This window comes from Alosa pseudoharengus, unplaced genomic scaffold, assembly GCF_046254945.1.
Source record: "Alosa pseudoharengus isolate Yale_2024_CS ecotype anadromous, Long Island Sound unplaced genomic scaffold, YU_APseudo_1.1 YU_APseudo_1.1_scf_19, whole genome shotgun sequence".
Lineage (NCBI taxonomy): Eukaryota > Metazoa > Chordata > Actinopteri > Clupeiformes > Clupeidae > Alosa > Alosa pseudoharengus.
Window position 1 is genome coordinate 22,764,960 of NW_027468657.1, and position 26,425 is coordinate 22,791,384.

The 26,425-nt window shown below is 43.1% G+C and overlaps 1 protein-coding gene across 2 annotated transcripts in view; it reads left to right on the forward strand.

Moving 5' to 3' along the window:
* Positions 1 to 1,949: 1,949 nt before the first annotated feature.
* neurl1b (neuralized E3 ubiquitin protein ligase 1B) overlaps positions 1,950 to 26,425 on the forward strand; it is a 45,669-nt gene continuing 21,193 nt past the window's right edge. Inside the window, exon 1 of one of the 2 annotated variants that reach the window (XM_076292035.1) lies at positions 1,950 to 2,194. In XM_076292035.1, coding sequence (XP_076148150.1) covers positions 2,092 to 2,194 — 103 coding nt within the window. In that variant the 5' untranslated portion in view covers positions 1,950 to 2,091. Of the gene's footprint in view, positions 2,195 to 25,433; positions 25,641 to 26,425 lie in introns of those variants that run through there. The other variant, XM_076292036.1, reaches the window with a different exon arrangement.

The following is a 26,425-nucleotide window of genomic DNA, read 5'->3' on the forward strand; positions in this document are numbered from 1 at the left end:
GTGATTTTTAATAATATTTTTGCATGGTAGGAAATGTATTGAAATTCTGTTTGGGGGTCCCTCAGACCCCACCACAGATTTGGTCCCCCCCTTAATGTTGACATCATGACTACGGCCTTGCTAATGTATTATAATTATGTTCTCATTATCCACTTTATTGAACAAAATGAAGCACTAAATACAGGGGCGCCTTAATACCACCCGAGGCCCCTGGGCTATATGTTTTTTAAGGACCCCCCCCAACCGCAAATATTAATTATGGTTAAATGATACCCGGCCCGCGATCTGACCCGACACATAGCGTGCGCTTTTGGTTAATAAGATGCAGTGTAGCCTATCATTATTCAGCATGTAAAACCTTTACATAAACAGGAACAGAAAGCCCTCGAATCACGTCAGCCTACCCATGACATCGCTTATCAAAAAGGCTAGCCTACTGCACGAAAACAAGCGTTGAACTTTTACAACATTGGCTGTAGGCTAAGTTAAAAGATGGGTATGGACGTTTAAAAGCTTTTCAAAAGTGCATGTGTTTGTCGTGCCGGGGGGTTCCCCAGGAGTTTTTTTGAAATTCTGTCTACTTAACACGCCAGTTTAACGCAGTTTGGGAGGGACATAAATACTTTTAGCCTACAGAACAAGCTGGCTCATGTGACGTGAACATGGCTGCCTTATGCATTGTATCACTACACTACATGGAGAAATATCTCACGTTAACAATGGAGAAAACATAACATAGACTATTATATGTGCGAATGGGTTAGCAAAAACTTGGTTGGTGAACGGAGATGCAGATCACTAATTCATTTATTCGCGCCACAGCGCATGTTCTGCGTTCACTCCAATGAGACAAGTGAAATACATGTTTTTAAAGCCGTTTCATTTCCAGGCTATTTGTTACGATATTTACCTGCTATGCCTTCTGTTTTCATGGACAGTTACAGGAATCCACGTCATTCGTTTATCTTGCTTCAATCCTACCCACGTTATCTCCAGAGTTTGTATGATAAGTTTGTCAGTCAGTTTCAGCCTCTCCTCTAGCTCCTCTACACCCGTTGGGATTTATTACGTTTTGTTACATATTAGAATTGGAGAAGACAAGGGGGCCTCTGCATGGATGTAATTGTAGAGCAGTACGATGTCCTCAATTATTTAGGCTAGCTCCAGAGTAGGCTAATGACGCCGCGATATTATTGATTATCATTATTATTATTAGGAGGCCCCTCATTGGTCGAGGCCCCTGGGCTGAATCCCAGGTAAGCCCCTGCATTAAGGCGCCAGTGACTAAATATATGTAGCCTAAGCTTTGTATCATCCTCTAACTAACTGATGCAGTGTAGCAGGGATGTTAGTCTGTCATGAGCAAGAAACAATGTTTATTTTTTGTTCTACCTCATCGGAAATTAGTTTGAACACAACCACCTCAGAAGGACGTTGGAGTTGTTTATAAAACGTGTGCGACTTCTGTAGGAAAGTGTCGGTTATGACAGGTATGTGGGTATCTAGTTACATCTGGTCTCGTATCACGTGGAAGACCGCGGGACATTTGAAATCGGTCCGTTTACACCTTGAGTGGGTGTGATGCCCGTCAAATGCGTGCTTCGTGCGCCAAGAACATGTCATACAGGTATAATTAATTTCAAATAGCCCAATACCGGATGTTTCTCGATGAACTCGAAACAGTAGGCTGAACGTAGCGAAATTGCTCTTTTTGTTCTTCATTTCGACGGAGAGCGATGAGCCTACACTGCCCTGAACACGTTAAATTCATAAGTGGTGGCGTCAAATCAAAATAGCCAACGGGGTTGTTGTAGGCTATACCCAACTGTTAATGGCCTTGGGCACGTTTCCACACCCGTCGTCGTCTGGCATGGTGACTGCCTTGCTGTTATTGGACAGAAAAAAAGATAAGAGCACACACGTGTTTCTCTATTTATATTTTAAACGGATTTTTAGGCGGGAGTCTTGGGAAAGAATTTTTGTACAGAGAATGTAAAAACCTTGCGCACTCATAGAGCACTTAGACTACGGTTGAAATAGTCAGTTTGAAGTCGGCGGTCCTGAGCACAGAAGAACAGGAAGGAACGCATCATGGGCAACGCAGAATCTTCAGATACATGCATCCATCATACAGCATGCAAAGCAACCCATCAAAGCAAACGAAGAGGTTGTCAGTACTCTGGAAAAGAGAATGGTAAGTGTTTTTCGCATACACTTTGCATGAATTCAGATTATTCTGCATCCAAAGTCGCATTAGCCTTTAGTTTCCGATTTCACACTAATACTGTACAGTTAGTCAGTTGAAGAACAAGAAACTGTTTATTAGTTATGTTTTTGTAGGTAACATTCCGAATAAGCATCTATCATAACACCTTATAACACCACCTGAGTTTCTTGACAGACACAACAAGGCAGTTACCTGTCAAGCTGCATGCTTTGCAATTTTGCAGTGCTCCTGTGGAGGCACTGTTGTAAATGTGCATGTGATACCTGATAAAATGCTTATTGTATACTAAAGCAAAAAGCACTCAGGAATTACAATACTGTCCAATCGAAAACAAATATTGTTAATAACTAATAGCTTAATAATTTTGAAATAGTGATACAACTTTGATGTATTAAAGCAGTGCATTACATCGCATATTTAGACTACCACAAATTGAAAAAGGAAAAAAAAGGAAAAAAAAGTGGCACTAATTTTCAGTATAACCCTGGCCTTCACACGTGGAAATGTTTTGTAGAATTTCCAGTGGAGGGAAGATACATGAGGGAATATGTGTGATTCAAAACATACTTCAGAGTTCTGACTGGAATGGGACAGGAAATCATTATTCCCCAGACAACTGAGAGATGACCAGTCAGTAGATGTTTGTAAAGGCTGGTAAAGTCAAGTCTTTCCCAGGACCTTGTGTATGTGTGTGTTTGTGTTTGTGTGTGTGTGTGTGTGTGTGTGCGTGTGTGTGTGTGTGTGTGCGTGTGTGTGTGTGTGTGTGTGTCTCTCTCTCTCTCTCTCTCTCTCTCTCTCTCTCTCTCTCTCTCTCTCTCTCTCTCTCTGTGTGTGTGTGTGTGAAAGAGAGGGGGGGGTTGACTGTCTGATGTCATATGTTCTATAATAGACTCTGAAGAACATTCCAACAACTAGAAACAGAAATAGTGGGGAAATTATTTTAAAATAAAAAGTAGGTCTGTTTAGGCCACATGGGACAGAGACTGTTCCGCATCAGAATCATAATTTCTGTCTCCACATATCATTTTACACCTAAAATGGTAACTTTGTAACAAATTCCACATTTTTCCCCAATATTCAGTCATGAAGGTTCTCTCATTCAAATTTGGACTGATGACCATTATTCTGATCAAATGCAATAATTTCATAAAGATCAAATGTGTACAGTACATGTCTGTATGTGAGTCAGATAGGACACAGAGTCAAAATACACTTTTGTTTTAGTGACCTGAATAAAACTTGTGAAATGTTTTGTTTTAGCGAATAAATCCCACACTGATAAATGAAGGTAAGTTGCCGTAAAACCTGTGAAATGTTTTATTTAGCGAATAAATCCTGCATTGATAAATACAGGTAAGTTTCAGTGTTTTATGTTTTGTTGTCAATGACAAATTCCACAGTGCTAAATTGCAGTTATCTGCAATTGTGTGAGGTTAGAGATAGATTGATAGACAGTTACTTTATTCATCCTGTGGAAAAATATACATTTACGTTAGGCGCCTTCACGTAAGGATTATGGCCTGGTACAATCCAATGTTGCATTATACATGTACATTGAACCATTGAGCATTAGTGTCAGTGACCACACCTTCCCACTCTCTAGGTGTGTCTAGGCCTACATGAAGGTGTAATTGACCATCTTACTGATAATTGAGGTTAGTTGTAGTCATATTTATCAGACATGCATGAGAACATACATGGATACTCTAAATAGTATTATTTCTTCATGTAGCAGTAGCAATACATTGCTATAGGTTTTGTTCTGTCCACAATAGCAGGAATTAAGGAGGTCCTTTCCTTTGTGTTGAAAATAAGGCCAATGGATATGTCAGCTAACACACTCTTGCACAGGAAGCTGTGGGAAAATCTGGCTTTCATGCAGGATTTAGAAAATATTATAGTGACCCCCGTACAGGAAACTAGGCGTTTTATTTGCTGCACTGGTAATGGTTGTGCAGTACTATTCACCACTAGATGGCAGCACTTTCACAACTGACTAATCTGCAATGATTATTGCATTTTTAATATGTGCTTTATTGATTAGGCTGTTTTGGTGTTGGGTAAGAGTACCGTATTATGTGGATTGTTATTGAAAATATTTCCCAGGGGTACTGTACATGATTTTTTACTGTTGACTATTTGAACAATTTACGGATTGTTAATGTCCCCTTTGTCAATTTAATGGAGAAAGCAATGGAGCTCGTGCACAAACAGCGATGAATCAGGTTATTCAAGAGCCTGTTTGTGAAATGTATGTGTTCTGCTGGTTTTCTAAACTTAGCTGTACTGGAAGTCATCCCAAAAGTGCAAAGTGCCCTGTTGACATGCAACAGGTGCAGTTGGGTAACTGGCCTGCTTGGCGTCAGTCTCAATGGGTGTCATTGTAATATTCATGTTATGACAGACGTCTCCAAGGTCATTCTGTAGTAACATTTTGGGTTAATTCAGACATCACTGACACTGACATCACTGACACTGACACTGCCGGCTGGCCGAGCCACTGTATCTGTTGCCATTTTCAGAGCAACTGACTTGCTGTTACGTGCTCTGATGTTTTGTGGTGCTGCAAAACAGGATTGTTTTGGAGGTGGACTTGATGTGAGAAAGATGTGAGACTCTATGGGAATATTGTTTAGGTGTTCGCTCCAAAGGTGGCATAAGGTTGCGCTCATAAAACATTGAAAAGTTGCTCAATTATTCATGAGCGCAAGCCCACACACGCCTCAGGAGGGGACACACTCATAACAGGTGCTGCTCTCTCTTTCCTCTCTCTCCTTCTCAGTCATCTTCTATCTCTTCATCTCTCTCTCTCTCCTCCCCCTTTTATTTGCTCCATATCACTCCATCTTTCTCAAACATTCTGCCTTTACCTTTGTCTATTCTGTTTTTTTTTTAACTTTCTAACCTGTTTTTCAAGACAAGTGTCTTTCTTGCTTTTCCACGAAACAACTCCCCTTTTTTGATTGGCGTTTGTGTATGTTGGGACAATGGGCCTCTGCGTGCCCTCAACATGTTACTTCAACACATTACAACATTGCACTCTAGCATTGCCATACACCAACCTTGTTGTTGTCACATATCCTTGGTATGAGGCCAAGCATCAGTCTGAGGCGGAGGGAACTTTACTTCTGATGGGAATTTGATGAGATGAGACGCCCCTCAGGCATCGGCTGTGGCAAACAGTCTGAGAACGCTTTGAGAAGTGACACGTTTGGTCTTGGCTCCCATGGCGGTGGGAACAGAACTGTGCTGACCCTCAGGGGTCACCTGGTGGTTGCATGGGAAAGGAAAACTACCACATGGTTAGTTAGTTTACAGTAGTATCAGCATCTGTGATGTGGACGGGTTTGAAAAAAAAAAGAATGTCATGTCAGCTCTGATAAGCTCTCACGTGTAAGAGCTGGACGGTGGCCGCTGTGGTTTGTCTTCTACTAGAGTGGTCACTCTGTCGTCGCAACCCTGCAGAGTCATGTAGTCAATCAGTGACTGACCACACAATGAGCCTTAATTAGCCATGGCTGACATACGGCAACAATGACAAGAAGTGATTTCATGAAGCGCATGTCGGCCGCTATCCCACAATGCTTCGGCAAAGCCTGAGGAAGACACCCACCGCCTCCACATCTCCACGCCAACAGAGGCCATGCACCTATGACTCATCCTGAGACGAATTTCCTCTTATCCTCCCGCAGCCCTCCCCAGTTCCCTGCTAAAGCGTTTCATCTGCCGAAGAATCTCTGCGTCTGCCTTTTATGTTCCAAGCAGGACAGAAGCGAAACGTTTGGGTGTAGCTCACACAAGGAGCCGAGAACAGGATGACCCATTGCTAGCCTCCAGTAGTCATGCCTGGAAAAGGGAAGCACCTTAAAATGACATTACATAAGATCAGGGCGAGATGGTTGGCGAAACGAGTTTTGCATGCTCACACCAGACACGACTTTTATTAAATAACTTTTATGGCCGTTAAATGAAGGTAATTTCAACATCCAGTAAACAAGTAATTAAGTAATTATAGCATGAGCAGTCTGTCTTTGGATTGTGTCACGGAATTGAAAACAAGACATTTATTTTTTTCTTTTGTTTGTTATTTTGCTGTTGTTTGTTTTTGTAGTATTACGTACTGTGGTCCTAATTAGAGAAGTCTAACGCAATGTAGACGTCAGTGGACTCCAAACTGCATGTCTCTCAGCTGTCCTCACACTCCTTAACCTGTGAGCAAGAAGAGGTCTCAATCTGTGTGTTTCCACAACACATGTGCACACATACACTCAAGCACACACACACACACACACACACGCACACAGACATGCACACACGCACACACACACACATGCACACACACACACACACGCACACACACACACGCACACACACACACACACACACACACACAGACATACAGAAGAGTAGAAAAACACACTCAGCATAGGATGTTTTCCTCCCTGCAAAACACACAATCTGTAGCACGTTTCTATTCCAGCCGTGGCAAAGTAAATAAGCCTGAGTGCAAAGCCTCTATGCTGGCTGTGCCTTGGCTGTCCGTGGTAGCATGTTGTTAATAATGTAAAAGGATCCTTGGGGATATTAGATACAGTTTCTGGGAGGAAGTTCCCATATTTACAGGTTCTTAAAATAGCCTCTTCACACAGCACTCGACCTGTATCAGTGTCCAGTTCTGAAGACGGGGGCCCCAGTGCACTATCCTACACGTGGCCACCACTGATGTGGGCTACAGAGCGGCTGTTGTGGAGAAGTGGGGGGTGGGGAGTACATACGTGTGTGTGTGTTTGTGTATGTGTGTGGTTTTGCGTACAGTATGTAACTGACTGATATGTTCTACCCGCCCATCCCAAGCAATCCACCTTGATTCGTTGAAGGGTGAAAGCCTGTGCGTCGGGGGTGGTGTGTGTGTGTGTGTGTGGGGGGGGGGTGTTGTGTGGGATGTGATGGGGTGAATGGATAGTGAGAGCACAGTGCTTTACATGGGGGGATTGATACAGTTTGGGGGGGGGCATACATTTTACAAACCGAAATTGATTAAGAACAGTCCTCAATGTTAAGCATTTTCCTTATTACAGGCGTCAATGAGAACACTTAACATAGTCCTCACTTACATGATTTCGGTTTTGATTTTCTAATTGGAGTAAGTGTTTGTGACAACATATGTCATGATAGATTTGGTAATATTTGATTGCTGTTTTGCTATAAAGCATCTTTCACGTAATGAATGTGCACTCTAGAAAGTGAAAGTAGGCCTACTATGCGCTCCATGTCTGTAGCTGTCTGTTCACGTCCGAAATCGATTATAACGTTCCTCAAATGGAAAACACATCCATGTTCCCTCGCGTCTCATGGGCACTCTAGGCTATGTCATGCTTATGAGTTTGCAAAATTCCTGACAGTTCCTGATTGCTAAACTTTTGTTTTCCTTTCCTGTCGGTTAGCAGTTGATGTAGAAGCACCTAGCATAATTTGACTTCAGCGGTGACAAATCCTGCAAAGAGAGAGAGAGAGAGAGAGAGAGAGAGAGAGAGGCACCCGCAAAGTGGTCCTGCACGCATGTGTGTGTCTCTGCATGGGGCTACGTTCAATTGAAGTCAGAAATTGGTCCCTCCAGTCAATAGTCCCGCATTCACGCCGCTCCATTATTAGATTAACATTCTCAGACAGCGCTGTAAAATGTGTGGGGGAATTTCTCGCATTATGATGTCTGCAGTTGTGGGACTTGCTGGAAGTGAGCAGCAGAGGAAGAGCAGAGGGGTGCTAAAAAGGTGGCGGCTGGTATTTCGATGAAACCTTTCCCTTTTGGCACCGGCGTGCACGTCCTGTGTCCTGTGCGGCGGGCCGACATGTTATATAAGGTGGTGTGAGGTGACGAGGACGTGGTCGAGGACGAAGGGCGAAGTTGCTCACACACCTTCCCTTCTGCTGGCGTGACTGGGCTGTGACAGTGGCAGAGGGTCAGGAAACCACAGAGGGGAAAATCCGATGCCCCGACACACCCCACACGGGGGCCCTTCAAAGCGCCACATTAGCAGGATGTTAGTGCAGGGGGACATTTTATTAGTCTGTTGAGAGCTGTGGAGTAAGTGTCGAGGAAAACCAACAGTGTTTCTAACACTGACTGAAAATGTGAGGCTTTGAAATTCACCCCCTGCTCCAAAAAGGCAAATCTATATCCATAGAAAACACAAGTAAACACAAGCATGTACACGTGTTTGACCATCAAGCCTTCCTGTGTTGTCTTTCTGTATGACCATTGGGTGACCAATGCAAGCCAGCAGTAGCCAAACTTTAGGCTAGGCAGCTGTAGCCTGGCACCCACCGCCTGTATCTCAGCTCATTTTCATCTCACTGAGATACTAGTCTGGCTCCTCTCAATGGGCTTATGTTTCCCTCAGTCAGTAATGTGAGAGGATGACATTAGTTTAGAAATCGAAAGTGGCAGTGGTAACCGGTAGTAGCAACGCCTGCCATCATTTAAAAATTGCAGTTGGAAGAATGTGCAAAATTATACAACAAAGGTTAGTACATTGTTTCCTGAATGCCCAGTGTGGTATATTATCAGTTTGTAAAGGTTAGACAGAGTAGGAAGTAACATTAGGAATCCCAGATCAATGTGAGTGGTTAGGACCAATGATATCAAATTTAATGCAAAGTCTACATCCATTACGATGCAAGGGTTGGCAACATTTCTTGTTGGAGAGTACCCAGACTGTCTTCGCAAAGGTGATACCAGACCAAGACCAAGGCAGCGGACGCTTGATAAATTATTAAGGCAGATGTCCCATTTTCCCTATTTAGTTAAAATATTTGAAATATCCTCCTGGGAACCAAGAAAAAAAAGTGTCCAACAATTTCTTTTTTTGTGTGATTTCCTTTCTATTTAGGATTAAAAACACATCTTACAATTTTTATTTTTTTTAATTTATTTTTATTTTAAATTTTATAGCATGTCCCCTGTGGTGGACAAAAGGACCGTTTTACTATGAAAAGGTAGCCATGAAAATAGACAAAAATGGACAAATTATGCTTTTAGTGGTATTAAATTAAGGGTAAACTTAACCAAATATAAGGGAAAGTGTTATTTATCCGTCTACACTACTTTATTTGCCTTTTTGGACAGTTGTATTTCTTTTTTCTGGATTGTTCATTTCATTTTTATGTTTTTCTTTCATCTGCGATAATTCTTTTTTTAGTCTTACTCTTCCTCGCTATCTTCTTGAGGCACAGGTTCATAGTCCTCATCTCTGTTTCACTCACTCATCACCTGAGAGCTCCAAATCTGACCCCCCCTCATTCATCCTATACAAATGATCTCCTAAATTTCCCAAAAAATCTAAATATTTTGGTCCTGGTGTCCATTATAATGGACATTCATAAAGTCACTATTATTTCAAAATGTAAATAAATAACTTAACTTCTTTCAAAATGAATCATATGATTCCTGACATTTTCATTAACAAGACCATATATTGCCATCATAATGAATGCTTAATAAGAAAACACTATTTGACTTATCTCTCCTCCTTCCATAAAATGTGCTTGTTTTGATGTCAACCATTTTTGAGAACCAGGAAGAGGAGGTTCCCAGCAACCCAGCCAATCACATGATATATCATTAGAAAGCCCAGTATGTCCTCTTTAAAAGACCACAGGAATTAATAGAATAGCTCAAAGGGGTAAAGGGGTATGCTTCTAGAACTTATGTCCACTACAGAGGACATAGGTCTATGGATTGGTTCTCAGGAGGATATTGCAACATTGATTTTAAGTGTTAAGCAAATGTGACAGCATAAACGCAAGACACATGGAAGAATGGTTCACGGCAACTAGTATTCACAATTGTTTTGCATTGTAGCCACCTTAGAACAACACCACTGAAAGACGGCCGGGCGCTGTCAGGATGACTCGCTTCATCACCATTTGACCTGCATGATTAGGAGACAAAGTGTGAGCTATAATAAGCGAAACAATAAGTGTGTGTGTTTCAAAAAAAGGTCTTTCCTCTCCCCTTCTTGCTATTTTTTTGTCTCTCATTTTGGCTTTTATTTGAAGAAAAAAAAAATCCCCTTTGCAACACTGTTTGTGTCGGGCGGAGTCGCTGGAGAGGGAGCCAAAGCAAGCAGATTTTAATCATAAGAAAACACGCAGGCTGCAACTGCTCCAAACTGCTACACTCCATTGGCTTCCTACTGCATCTGTCGCCGCTTGTGGCCTGCCAGCACTGTACCCGGGAAACCACATGCGCACACACACACACACACACACACACACACGCACACACACACACACACACACACACACACACACACGCACACGCACACACACACACGCACACACACACACACACACACACACACACAAACACTCCCTCCACCCTCATTTACACCAAGCATTGTTCAACACCGTGGGGTCCAATCCCTTATTGTCCATACGATTCCTTCGAAAAGAATGAAGATCTCTGACTGTGACTGTGAGCTTTTTTTGGAGGCTTTTCCGTCTTTAGTCATTTAGCTGCCCGTAACCTTGACGCTCATTGTTATTTAAGATTTGTGTACTGTGTTGATCGGTAGAAATGGAAAAAGTCTGAGGAAAGTGATATGGCCTGCAGAGGTGTGTTTATATTTTTGTTAAGACACTGCTGATATTTCTTTCATCTTGGTGGGTGGCATATCTGTCTGACCATTCTTAAATAAAGCTCTTGACTTCTATTGAGTAGCTACAGTACGTAATTTAGGACTAGCTGAGATGTTAGTGTTTTAGGACTGGGTTTCTTACACTGCAAACCTTAAATGGAATGCTTCTTTGTTGGATTAAAAAAAAAGTAGTAGAAAAGAGGATATGGTCTACATTTCCCATAGCAAAAGTCTCCCCTGGGGCACGAAGTTGCACTTCCTCAAAGGCACTGTGGAGACTAGTCTAGATGGGCAGTAGATTGTTCTGTTGAGTGAATCCAATTAGAAAACCTCATGATTGAACGCTCTTTAGTGTTAAAAAAAGACCCTTCAAATAGCCTTTGGGGACTTCTAGAACCTTAAGGGGACTTCTAGAACCTTAAGGCCAAGCCCCATTAGCAACTGCTGACGTCTTTTAACTGGGCAACAGCCACTGGAGACATCTGATGCGTGTCAGCCTTAGGATTTAGAACAGGATTTAGAAAGTTCAATTTCTTTTTATGTCAGGTCCAGAGAAATGGCTTGGTTTTCAATTAAATCTTTACTGTCTTCAGTTTGACACAACTTTTATGGCATTGTAGGTTAAAAGTAGGTTAAAAGGCCTTATCAACTGTTGCCAGTAACAAAGAAAACATGACCTGGCCTATATTGCAATCTGGCTCATAAAATATCATGCCTTAGTAATGAAAGCAATATCTGTATGGACCCTATAAATTCTAATTACACTGCAAAACTGCCATTGTGATTCTGTCATTGTTATGCTTTAAACTACCAAGTCTTGTTTTCACCATTTCAAGAAAAAACATTGTTAGAAGGTGTTTCAGAATGTTGGGCTAAACGTCGTCACCAGTGGGCGTTGGCCTTAATGGGACTTCTTTAGAGTGTTCCAGAATCCCAGTGCCAGCCGCTGTCTGAGCTACCTGTCCCGTGGGGGAGAGAAGACCCCCATCTGCTGTGTGTCAGCCAGCACCTGGGCCCCAGCTAGCACAGTCACACTCTGTCTGCAGCCTGGAGGTGTCGAGGGAGGAGAGGGGACGGAGACCAAGGACAGATAGGACCTAAGGGGCCCCCCGGCTGTGTGTCAGCCAGAGGGTAAGAGGGCGGGTGCCGATGTTGACCACCACCCCCCACCACCCACCCTTCCCACTCCTGGACACAGACGCAGGGGGCTAAACGAGCTTGCTGATTGACGAAGTTAACTTTGCTTTATGGACGGTCCAAGCAACGGGGCCACAAGGCCTCGGATCCACTTGTGTTTGCTGACGTCTCCATTCTATTTTGAGGCTGGAATTCTTCAGTTTCCTTCTGTGTTGTGAGCAATTGTGTGAGCTGTTGGGCAAAGTAATGATCGCCACAGAGGTCTGCACAACTTTCAATGCAGCGTATGAAGCACCTATGTATCATGAAAGTGTTGGAATTTGAAGGTTGTTTGACCGCAATTGAAGAAAACAACACATTTCAGTTGTATCATTGTGCTTATATATATATATATATATATATATATATATAATATATTGCTGCAGCAATATATATATATATATATTAGTGCTGTCAAACGATTAACATTTTTAATCACGATTAATCGCTGAATTCCTATAGTTAATCACGATTAATCACATATTTTATCGCATTATTAAAATTCTATTATTTTGCATTGCTGAACTTTCCAGGAGTCCATATTAACAATATAAAGCAATTATTGTGTATCTTGATTAGGATTCAAATGAAAGCAAAGCAAGTTACTTCATTAACTTAACTTTAAGACGTAGGTCTATTTGATTAATTCAAATCAAATTTCAAAAGATGTGCAGCAAACCTGAGGCAACACAATATATTCTTCAGAAATATAGCTAATAAAGGGCATAACAAACATAAAATACTATATTCATTATCTTTGAGTTCAGTTGAAAATAAGGAACTTTTCGACATGAGTGCACTGCCATTTTATAGGCTTACAGTCTGTGCACTGTCACTTGCCACACACATCAGCGCCGAAGTTTTTAACACGCAAACACTAGATGAACAATGGATTTTATGGAGCGGCGTCGACCAAATATAACTGAATCGTGATTTACACGGCGGCAAAGTGCTATGCTGGTGTGCAGAGTTGTATTGAAAAGAATGGAATCTAATGTACAGTAAATGAATGTCGAAAGCAGAGTGCATCACACTGGCGCATCAGTGTTCACAGCAATTTAAAACACCATTCATTTGTCCGGGAGTTCAGAACTGCGTTGGTGTTTATTATACGAATCTACTCTTTGGCCGGCTTGTAAGCCCAAACAAGTGTGTGCAGCATGCCTTTACGTAGCCTACTAAAGGTGCATCATAAAGATAGGCTACATTTAATCTGCATCACGCCCCATTTTAGCGGAAAACAAGTAACATTATATCATTGATTCCAATGACAGCTAGCCTAATCACACCTTGATGTTACATCTAGTTATTCATTTACAGGCCATTCAATCATTTTACTAACAGGGCAGTTATGAAGAATTATGTGTAGCCTATGTAATTTACTCATGTCGAAACTATGTAGGCCTACATTAACCCATTCAGCACGTAGCTACCATATCCCATGTAAAACGGTTAGCTTACTAGCTAGCTAACTGTGGAACTTCAGTAGGCTATAACAGGCATAGCCAATTATCTCACCTAGTTGTAGGAAAAAGGCTATGTTCATATTACAAGTGATAGAATGAATGTGTGACTTATGTTTAGTTGATGTTATGACATGTAGTTAATCACATTAAGCTTGCCAAACTTATAGTCAGCCGGGCAGTTTGACTGTGCCTACATTCGTGACACTCCTGTTAGTAGGCCTAGGCTATAAACTGGAAAGAGCAAAAAATAGGAACATAATGGTCACATTAATCCCATAAACACACAGATAACTCTTACACCAACCTTATTTTGTGCCTTTTATTCACGTTTGTTTCAAGATTTAGTAAGTATAAGCCATTTTCGCTCCCCACTTTGATGCATAGATTAGGTTTCTATTATCCAAACAGCTCCCTTTCCCCTAAAAGGGGGCGTGTACATGCAGGACGGTCTAGCTAGATCCAGTGTGGTGTTGTAGGCTAGTTGTTCTTACGTTACTAGTTGTTGCAACAGCATGTGAAAAAACAACAAAGCTTGTTACACCGAACGTTGATCTTGCGATAAAAAAATTGACACCGTTAAAATAGGTTTACGTTAACGCCGTTAATAACGCGTTTAACTGACAGCACTAATATATATATATATATATATATTGCTGCTTCCTAGAGCAGAGCATCGTTTTGGTACAATAGACTCTGCATTTTATTTGTGATGCAGTGTAAAAGAACCTGCAACAACCAGCAAGCAACCTTTGCCTCTAGACCCTGGGTGGGCTGACTGTGCTTAGTCAAGAGTCCTCATTTACACACAGCTATAAACGTCCCTTTAATGAGGACACAAGTGTGATTGTCAACAACCACCGTGCCCCACCCTCCTCCCTGTCAGTGCCACGGCTGTGACAGGTCAGTGAACATATCAGAGTGGAATGGCAAGGTCCCAAGGGAGCGATGACTGACTGCCAACGCTGCCCGGGTCGGGCTTTTGCTAAGGCCAGTAAACCGCGCTCCCTTGGGCCTGGCTTTGCCATGGCGGTGCCAGGGAGGGCGTGGGTACCCTTGATCAGCGAGGGGGAGAAGGGGTCAGAGGGACCCAAGGGCCAGTTTAGAACGGCTTTTAAAGGGTATTAAAATAGCATTTGCAGACCGGAGAGGACAAAAGAGCTGGGTGTCTCTGGGGCTTTGGACACTTTGTTGTCTCTGTGCAGCACTACAACCCCAATGTCACACACACATACAAACATACGCACACACACAAACACACACACACACACACACACATACAAACATACGCACACACACACACACACACACACACACACACACACACACACATACATACAAACACGCACATGCACCATCACCACATGCTCTGCCTTTGTGCAACCTCTCCATGACACACACACAATCTCAACACACACAGTCACACAAAACTCTTACAAAATAATTGTCTTCCTGGCACTGGAAGAGGCCCTTATTTTACTCTCCCTCACAGTTTGCCCTTCTGCTTGGAGACACCTCAGCACAATGGAGGAGGTTGCCTGAGGTTGGTGAGCGCCTCTCTTGCACTCGCTTCAGTGCGTTCCTCTCTCCTCCGACTTTATCTTGATCATAAATGGCTGCATTTTGCGGCTGCGCTTAATTCGATAACTGGAGCCCGTCTGTTTTTGGCCAGGAGGCTCGCGCAATTTTTCAAGTGAGGAAAATGGGACACAGGTTAAAAAACATTGCTGAGCAGAGCTGTCGACACGGCAAACAAAGATGAGATGAGATGAGCTCCCCTCCCTCCCTCAATCCAGCCTTTTTATAGTGACGACCTTCTCTTTAGATTACCCCGGTTGTCGAATCATATGGCTCCCATTAAAACGAGGGATTTGGAATCCCTGTGTAAAACATGTGGCCAAATTCCACTTGGATTCGCTGTTAATGTTGAGGTTTCTGGAATGATATAGTACCATTATTGTGTAACTGTTATAAGATGGCTCACTACCACAGCACATGTCCTTCAAGTGACTCTGAACTTTAGCTGGTTTTATTTCATTTGTTTTTTTTCAGTGCATTTTTTGTGTTTGTTTGACCATTGCCCAAGTGTCAGATTTTAATAAAGGCTTTAAAATTGATGATCCAGGGAAGCTTCAGATCATGGCTTATGACTGTCCTGTTCAGATTTCAGAACTACTAAAGTCACTAAGTCTTGTCTTTAGAACATACACTATAGGCATTAAATATAAGTTATTGTCTGGATTCTTGTAGTTCTTCTAGATGTGGAATTGGAGACCCCCAGAGTTATGCACCAAATGGAGTCAGGTGTTGTTTACACTGGTCTCCATATTCAGATGACCTTTGACACCTAATGGTCAGGTCTCATTCATAGGTCTTATTTATGAGATGACAGGAAGAGCTGTGTGTGTGTGTCTTTTGTATTTTGTAGTCATATATTCTAATATTAATTGTATAACTCAAGTTGCTTTAGTATAGAAATACATTGAAAGTAAAATGTTCCATTTTTAGTTATTATGTGTGAAGAATTATGGTAATAGGACCAAAATAGTGGTTGGATTTGTCCCATCTCGCATAATAGGAAACTTCAGAAACTACTGTTATTCTCATTTCGGTTTGGTAAGCCAACCGCTTCTGTATTTTCCAGAACAAACCCTTTCAGTTGGCCCATTTTTTGTCAAGCTTACTGGTAGAAATGATTAAGTACAAATTTCCTGTGTTTCACTTGCAACACAGCAGAGCTTAGCAGGTTGGAAGCTCCTGCTGCAGTAGTCGGCCTACATGCCCCCATTTCTCTATTTACTATTTCTCTATTATGTCCAGCCATTTACGAGAACCTGTGTGATTAATCTTCAGAAGACGGTTTCGGTTTGTGAAACGCTTACACTTACACGTTTCTCTCTGCAACCTGTTTTTCCCTCCACTCTACCATGACAAGTGGTCAGTCGTTCAGTCAGTCTCGCTATCGTTTGCATTGCCGCTGACTTGAAAGGCAAGCAGGCCTGATTGAAATGAATGAGGTGTGGAGAACTTTAAGCCTTATTAGTGTGCACTGGATGAGAGCTACGTAAGTGTGTGTGTGTGTGTGTGTGTGTGTGCGCTACTGGAGCTCTGTGCCATCTGTTCAGTCCCAGTGGAAGGGGGCCAGCGCACAACATCAGGCCAGTGGGATGCTGGGATGGTGCTGAAGACATCATCGTGTCTCACGTGTCTTGTGTCTTTTGACAGAGGGTGGAAGTGTGGGTGTATATGATATGTGGGGGGGTGTCCTGTGCCCCCGGTGTGCCTGTTGGTTTAGAGGACCAGGTCACACACAAACACATGCACGCACAGTTTGGGTAGCCTAGTACTAAAACCACCCAGGTCAGTTTCCATGAAACATGAAAACAAATGGGCATACTGACCATGGCCTTTGTGCCCCTTCCACAGGAGGTATGACAGCAGGGGCACAACATGCATGGCCAGCCTATCCGTTAGCTCTTCCTTTTCGTGGAAACCAACCAGGTGCTCCTAGAAGGCAGGGGGTCTGCACCCTAGAAGGAAGAAACAAGGGTTTTAAAAAGAGCCGCTCAGGTTTCAGATTTGTCACCACTTGAAACAATAGTCATGCTGTTTTTGCTTTTAGTGCCCAGGCATTCTTTAACCTTTAACCCCACTTAGCTTTGTTTAGCATGTTAACCCTGGCAGGTCAATGTCCAAATAGCTACATGGGACTGTGTTAACCATCGTACAGCACATGCATCTCCACATATACATTTGAGTGAAGTTCCAGGGATGCCAATGCACGCATATAGATACACTCTTTTTGTGTGTGTGTGTGTGTGTGTGTGTGGGGGGGGGGGGGGTTCTCTCAGTGTTGTCTTGGTTACTTAGCTCTTGCTTGTTTTTGTTTTGCATTGGCAGTAACAGGTTAGCACAGATTTGCGTAGTTACACTGTTGGCTTGGTGATCCATATGGGATGTGAATTGTTCGCAGGGAGGAAATACCATGGCTGTTGACAAAGGCCCACTGGTAGTTTTGTTTTAGTGTGTAGAGCTTGAGCGTGCCCCCCACCCACACAATCGCTGCATGCGACATGCTGACCATAATCTGGAACACAAACCTTAAGAAATGGTAAGTCCCCATGTCAAACATATCAAAAGCAGTGCAGCCCTGATTTTGATTAGGAGCCTCTTTCTTGGGGACAATTTGCTTAATAACTCCCAATGCAAACAGTGTTTCTGTTTTTTTTTTTGTTGTTGGCCTCTGTTGTTGGATTTCTGTGATGACGTTGTTGAGTTCGCGTGCCACATGTGGCAGGGACTGGCGTGTGGTGTGGTGTCGGGCCTGCGCTCGTTTCCCCCTCTCGGCGTTGGCGGTCATGCGTTGGCCGTGTCCAAAGCAGGCCCGCTGAGCAACATGTGGTGTTCTGAAGTGACAGTCGCTGTAAACAGTGTTCCCCTTAGGCCGTGACTTGGCCCCGGCCCTCCACGTGCGTAAGGCAAGCTCGGGGGACCGAGCTGAGCTCATTGTGTTTCTTGGGGAGAAAAGCTATGGAGCTTGCTGTGAAGCTCGTGTCCAAACGTATGGCTCTGATTTCAGTGCACTAACGCAGAGTAGATCCCTGCTCTCTCGTGTGCATAGCGGATGTTCAAACACTTTTATTGATAGACCTCCACTGGTGCTCAGCATGTTCCAAACCTGCTGCTTTCGGTCAGATAAATGCTGAAAAGAGGAAAATGTCTTACTGCGTCTTATTTTCAAAGGTTTTAAGGAGGAGGTAGAGCTCTTGGAGGTAGACAGGGTACAGCGGTAGCTGAAAATGGCAAACCACAATGCAAAGTTTCCCCTTCTGCATTTTATCCTTCGAAAACCACTCGCATTATACTTAACAAGAATCAGGGTTCACATTCTACCCGCCATCATGTTAGCGAACAGCTAACGAAGAGGTCACATTTTAGGAGCCTTAAGCCATGAGGCAGTTTTTGGTAATTCCCGAAAAATGCCCGAGGAGCCATTTCCCTAAATTGTGTCATAAATTTTAACGATGGCATGTGGGCTGGAAATCGCTTTTCGTTAAGATGGAATCCTTGTTTAATATTTGCCACAAAAATCTGCCTCTGTTCTCCTGCACCAATTAATGAAAGGCTTAGAATGACAGTGCATCTGCAAGTCTTTCCCAACACTCTCAAACATTGCTTTATGTTCCAGCATCTGAGCAAGGGAGTCCAATAAGGTTGGGAGCAGCATTGAACTCGTAAACAAAGAGTTTTGGCAAACATTCCTTCAACTTTCTCCCCTCTTATTATTGTATAACGACATTCAGGCTTAAAGGTTTAGCTGACAAGACCATTTTACAATGTAGGCCTAGTGGATGCATGCATACTGCTGATGTTGTCACGCCTCCAAGGAACTGAATCCATGGAGTTATTATTAGCCATATTTGCGACATAAATCTGTTGTCTTGAGAAGGGATTGAAAATTCCCCTTCTCGAGGACACTGCGACTTGTGAATGTGGCAGCTTAGCTTACTCGAGCATCTCAGCCATTCCATCAGCCTCATCATAAAAGCATCCCTTCCCTCTTCGTCATGTCTAGACGTTTCTTAGAAGTGAAATTCTCCTTTGGAGCGTGGTATTGCGACGCATTCATCAGCAGGCGGTCCTGAGTTCAAAGAGAAACACTGTACTTGGTCTATATGATAGAAGTTTCTTCTTTTACTCACACCATTATCACTCAGTGTTGCTGCTATGATCTGTTTGTATTAATATGTGGTATAGGTTTCAGCGTTAGATTTATTTGCGGATTTGGAGTCTAATAGTGTTACCCTGGAGTGATTGAATAAAGGGCCTTTCCTTTGAAATTGTATGTTTTGTTTGTGTGGGTGTCTGGCCACACACAGCGATTCACTTTCATTCTGCCATCAGCCTCACAATGCAAGGTGAGTCACCCTATTCAAAGAGGAATAATGATACAAATCACTTTGAACTTCAAAACCATTTACAACACAAAAGCAGCCATTTAGCAGTGGTAAAGGGTTACATAGGGAAAGAGTTGGGGAAAAAGGACCCATGTAAAAGACTGTTTACCTGAGGTCTCGGACACACACGCGACCCATTTTCTCGGGGGCGCTTTGTGGCCGATGTAGCAGGCACGTACAGTATAGCCCGTATGACTGACTGCAAGCTGGGGATGGACCAGCAAGCTTTTCTATTTCTGGCACATGCCGATCGGGTAGTGACCACATTATGGCTGGGGGAGAAGACTCTCATTGTGTGGTGTCACACAAAGAGGACATGCCCTTGACATCCCAGCACTGGCAAACGCTCAACAGATGCACAGCCAAACTAGATCTCTTTGAACTACGTCCTGACCTATGACATACTGATTTTATTACTTTGCTGACATCATTCTTTGTTAGTAATGAGATTATATTGAATCAAGTTGATTGAATTGGTATATTGATAACGTTATATACACTGATAAAAAAATCCTCTTCGGACTTAAGACTGTATTGCGAAGAACAGTTTGGGGAAATGATATAGTCAGTGGACGGCCTTCCTCATTTACTAATCCGTTTATCACACAGTACTACTTATACTGAACAGTAGCAAAAATGCTTTTCTGATTAATGACGGCTAAAAATAGTGCATTTTTATGAGCAAAGGGCAAAGAGGCCAGTATCACATTCAGTCCAGAGCCACAACCTTTAACCCAGAGGAAAACAAGTTGTTTGTTTGCTTTTTTTGCGGTGCACCAAGTATTTCCTCAAGCTTCCCTGGCCGGGCATCCTCTGTGCATCTCCATTAAGCCGGCTGTGGGGAAGTAAGAGTCGTGACTAGCTAACATCTGGTCAAACAACAGCAGGATGGGGATGGATGGGGTGACCCCATAACTGCATGTAGGCAACATGTTAGTTGGTGCCCCTCTGCATCATGCAATCAGACAAAGTGGATGTCAGTGGTAAAGTGAGGCCTTGCGGCTGCTCGGGTGTTTATTTGCTGCAGTTATGAGACCTGAATGTCTTAAACCGAGGCCCCAGCCTAATGCCCTACAGCCATGGGAGTTTGTGTTTATGTCATCAATCAAACAGTATGGTGTTCCTAAAAGAAGAGTGACAAGCACAACAGTCGCCATAGTACACAAATAGCGTTGCATTCTTTACAATCTTTCCTCCTCCGAGATGAACGTTAGGGATAAGACCAGACCATAATGATGCCACAGTGTTATGATGTGCCCTGAACACAATGGATGACATGAATGGATCGCATTCTTCCACAGTCGGTACACAAACAATGCCTGAGTTGTAAACCCCAGGTCCCTCCGGTGCGGCCCGGGCTGAGGTTTTTGTGTTTTGTTTTTCCGCCGAAAGTCATTTGCGCACCACGGAGGGCCCCTGCCATTTGACATCGCAGAGACTGGGTGTCAGTCAAGACACGCACACACTCCAGACAAGTGTTTTCGATTCCCTCGCGCTGCGTTTCGGCTTCAGATGACTCGATTCCGAGAGGCACAAAAAAAAAAAACCACCCCTCATGGCCGCTCCGGTCCACCGCAAAAAAAACGTGGGTTGTCTTACGCGTTCGTTTCTTTCTCTCCTTTCTCGTCCTAATCAAAGCAATCTGCCGAGGCACACACAACACATGGCAAGAATTCCCTTTTTCGAAATGACGCCAATTAGAAGCAAATGCCTCTGCTGGCTCCGATAAGGAAGCCACGTTGGCCCCTGCAATATTTAAATCAACAACTTTAATTTGGAAGTATTTACATGTGGCCCCGTCACTAAAGACCTAGCTGAAACAATGCGTTTGTCAAACACTGGGTCTTCAGAAGTGACAGGATTTAGTGGGGTGGAGGTTACTCAAGATGACATGATTTGTTATGAAATTGGCCCCCAACTCCAGTGGTTTTTCTCAAACTCCCAGGGAGATGACTTGCAGACTCAAGGCTGAAGGTAGTGCACCAGTCCCCTAGAGTATAACCACATTGCGTGGCCTGTCTGATCGCTTATTCTCAATCAGACATGGATGTATATTCTCTCTCTCTCTCTCTCTCTCTCTCTCTCTCTCTCGCTCTCTCTCTCTCTCTCACACTCGCTTGGTCGTTGTCTCTCTTTCAGTCCTGAAGCATTTGAAACTAATGTGAATGCAAGCTTTCTCTTTGAGGGTGGCTGGGAGTATGACTCACGTTGTGATGAGATTTGCGAGCTCTGGTTTGGATGAGCCCATCTTGCAGCGCACCACTGAGACAAACAGTCTTTTCTCTCATCGCCATCTGCTTGGCATGTTTGGAGTGCCTTTGGAAAAGAAGAGGGAGAGAGAGAAAGAGAGACGTGAGTGAGAGAAAGAAAAACTTAAGGGGAATTAAAATACTGCAGATCTCACACTTTTGCGATCCAAGGGAAAAGTCATTTTGCCGCATGGCAACGGTTGCTGTGAAGCATGCCAGGGCTGCTCACGGAGATTGGAGCGCTCATCTCGCTTCGGCAGAAGGAGCTTCACTCTGAGACTCGCTGTTACATGAGAATTGGGTTTTAGTCCTACTTTGTTGGACATTATGCATTCACTGTCCTCTGCCTACTTTTTTTGTGCCTAGCGAGCTATATGAGTCACCATGTGTTTCAGACTGACCTTCCTCATAGATTTGCCCTCAGCGCCCCTCACCCTCGCTAATAGAGAAATCAGAGTGACATTTCTGTGCTAATGCTGTTTATGGCTGATGAGGCAGCCTTCCTTTCTGGCTGCAAAATGTGTTTTAAGTCTCACGAACATGAGAAGTTTGGATGGTGTTGACATTCTCTCATCCGTTTATTGTTTTGGTCATTTAGAGTTCTTATACTGGCTGCCATTACACTAACTGTGATATGTAGCCTACCACAGAAATATTAGAACATGATTATAACAAAATATATATCTGGGACTCTTGGTCTGATATCAGCAGATGATATTTTGATGTAGTCAGTGTATATTAACTTACCTGCTCATCTTGCTTATCAATGCTTATTTTGCGTATTTCATTTACTTATTCTGCATGTGCATTCATAGATTGACTGGAGGGTGGAGTGGGGGACAGCGGCTGGCACACAGTAGCAAGTTCAGTTGGCCAGAAATGCTAGTATTGCTCACAGCTTAGTAAAACATCAGCTTCTGGTTAAATACAGGTCTATGTGCTATGGTTGCATGACAGCAGCACAGCTAAAATGAATAGCTGATTCAGCAAAAAAGTGTGCATTGAAGCAGATGTGTGATGCCATGTTGTCTCCCTGGTGAATACTGCCAAGTCTTTACACAGGAAGCATGTATAAATCATTCAATTCCTTGATGGCACTAAATAATTTCCTGAAAAATGCAGATGAAATAATTGGCTAGACATGGCAGGTTCTCTTCAGTAGGGAGACTTCCAAATGGCACATTCTCAAACTAATCAAAGGATTAAGCTTTGCATGGCTTACCGTTGTCATTTTGTTTGCAAGTAGTGAATTGGGCCAATGCTCTTAATGCTTCCCTTTGAGGAGCACACGTTTTCATCTACACACACCGTCTTACTCATGGTTTAGATGCCTTGAGAAATCTCCAGATAAGGACAGCCAGAGTACATGTACTTGAAACTCTCTACTGGCCCTTTCAACATGAAAAAAGCTGAATAATTTGTTTTCATTTGCTCTTATTAGGACAAAAATGCAGTCTAAAAAAAGATCTCAGAGGCATTTAAGGTTAAGACATACTCCCGTTTTGAGGTTTCCCAACAAATTCTTTGGCTCCTTTTTGAAGATATGGAGGTTGCACACAGGAAGCTTGATTGAGGCCTTTAAGGTTAAAACGACATCATCCCCAAATTAACATATAATTTCCAACCAACTCTTGTTTTGAAGATATGGAGGTTGCACTTAGAGAGCTTGATTGCGATCTCAATCATGGCTTAGTGCACACTTCCTGCGTCGCTGTTTCTCAACCCCTCCTCTTTTTCAGAGCCTGTGACATGGGTGTCGAGGACCTTTTTTTTATATATTTTTTTACTTCTGCTTCAGGCTTGCCTCTCATCTTGTCCATAGCTCGTGTGGGCCACCACTTCCTGTTAAAACAAACAAGGCAGAGAATAAAGAAAGAGTTTATTTTTTCTGTTTTATTTACTTTTTTATTCTTCCTCACGCGGCTATAATTAGCCCAGCAGTCCCCTCCTTAGCCTTTCAGACAAAGCCCTCATGGGACATTTTGCTCTGACACCCTCTTGGGATCTTGTTCGAGCTTGTTTCCAGTCTCTTCAGATAGCATTGATTCCTCTAAATTCATCCGTGAGAACAGCTTTTACATTGTTGTTGTTTGACATTGTAAAATTTACTGATAAGTGACAAGTTTTCATGTTTTTCCTACAACCCAAGTGGAAAGTCAGCTTGGTTTTAAAATGAAGTGTTGTTTTTGGATCTGCTAAATAGGTCACATTAAGCCCAAGATTGAACTATTGGGGATCTCTTTGTGGCCAGGTTTGTGATTTGGGGTATTTAGGAAAAGATTACATCAGAGTACTCCTACTGAAAGTGATTGCATTAACACACAATATGACATAAAGCACAGCTGGGCTTTCTTCTGCTGGACTGTTTTTTTTTTTTGATCACTGCTTGCTAAGATCTCTCAGATGAGAATGAGAATTCTCACTCTCTTTATTTCTCTCTCTCTCTTACTCACACTCTGCCACTCACTCACACACAACCATACACACACAAACACACACACACACACACACACACACAAACACACACACACAAACACACACACACACACACTTTATGTGCACAAACTCTCTCCCTCTTTCTCTTCTCTCCCTTCCGCTGCAGACACATAAACAATTGTCATATGCACAAACTTTTTCTTTTTGCCTTTCTCTCTTCCACTGTATCTACACACACACACACATACACACACACACACACACACACACACACACACACATACACACACACACACACACACAAATGCTGCATCTAATGTGTAATCATGTGGCGCTGGTCTCCCCTCGGCTGCTTGGCTCAGGGCTGGATAGCCCTTGGCGTGGGGCCTGCGATTATGGGGGCCAACCCGTTTGTCCCGGCGCTCCAGAGAGACGGACTCAGGTTCAGCAGGCAGGATACAGCTGGAGCGGATCCCTCTGGTCAAGGCCGAGAGAGGGGGAGAGAGAGAGAGAGAGAGAGAGAGAGACACACAGAGAGAGGATGGGGGTATTGGGGGAGGGAGGTGGGTAATTTCCTTACAAGGCTTGTGTATTTTTTTAAAAATAAATACCCTGAGATGTTGTGAGCTTGGTGGTTCTTCTTTGTAAGCAGTAGGGGGTAAGAAAGATGCCATAAGCACCCCCCCCCCCCCCCCCCAAAAAAAAAGGGGTACATTTTGCGTTTCCCTGCTTTTTTTTTTTTTTACTTTTACACCATATATTGTTTCCTGGACAGCTGGCCAGTCCGTTTTGGGTGTGGGTAGGGATGGGAGGATATGACCGGCCGCTTACAATGCACAGCCAGCCAGGAAGAATTCCTCACAGTTTCAGATACTGGGAATCACATTGCGACATACATCAACATTTCCCCTCAAATGCTGTACACACCATGGCCTGAGCCGAGGGCATATTTCAATCCCTTTGAAACGCTATCACATTTCATGCCAGACAACTTTGTTTCTTTTTTTCAATCTGATGGCAACCGTCTTTGCATGTTATGGGACACATTTTGAAAACAATCAAATAACATAAAGACAAATTAATATTTTGCCCAGTTGAATTATTGTTTTATGGGCTTCGCGCTGATGAGCGCATTCTGCTATATGCCCATGAACTCGCGCTTGCGGTTCCTTTAAAGTTGTACAGAAGTGAGAGAAGATCCAAACTGTAGGAGGGGGGAGGGGGCAGTGCACCAATAAGGGCGACTCGTTGGGAGCTGCGCTGCGTCGGCACAGATAAGATGAGCATGTTAGCGTTTCAGTCTGAAGACACCGCGCCAAGCGAATGGTTGACAATGGCATTAAAAGTAGTCCACCCTTAAGTCACAGAAGATTTAATACGTCTGTCGAGCATAAATGGATGGACAACGGATGATTGCATTAAGAAATCACTTGTCATCAGGGGAGACGACTTATTGGAAATAATGGGGAATACGACTCCCAAACCGCTCATTGGTAAGCTATTAAAATATCACCCATAAACTGAGTGTATAATGCAATTTTTGGGTCTATATTGCAGATGATTAGAATGAGCGTGGGTAAAGATGGGTTGTCCTCATTTCTTTACTTGAAGGCTACTGTACCATGCTTTGCCTCTACCCCTCCCGACAACTGTCTTGAGTCGCTGCAGCGCGAGTGGCGCGGTGAGAGCGTGCGTGGGTGAGGAATGATAAGGTGGCAATACAGGAGTGTCTAAATAGACATAAAGAATCATTGAAGAGTGGCATATTTCTGCATGTGGTTATTATCAGTCACGGCCAGGTTTCCATACAACGTAGACCACTGGCTGTCTGTCATAGTTGATTTTGTGTTATGTGAGAGACCGTTTTCCACAGCGCACGTCAGTGTGGTGATTCCCTCAGTTCAGCGTAGGTGACGTTTTCTGTAGTTATTTATTTATTTCTGCATAAGGTAGTGAAGCATATGCACACATGTAACATGTTCATGGATAAATCATATAATGTGAGCTACTGTAGGGTAGGTTGAACACAATGAACATGATTGAATTTGTTAGTGTACATATGATGTAGTTATGATATAGGTTTTTGGCCTATTATTTATTGCAGTGAGTGTCATCTACAATATTGTTTTTATTTTAGGCCACTTTCCACATTACTTTGTCTGAGGATTCATCGAATTGTGAATGTTATTGTGAGAACTTGGGGGAATCATCTTTCCATTGGACATAGTCATGCAGGCTGCGGCCCCTTACAGGTTTGTGTAACGACGAGGGTTTTCTT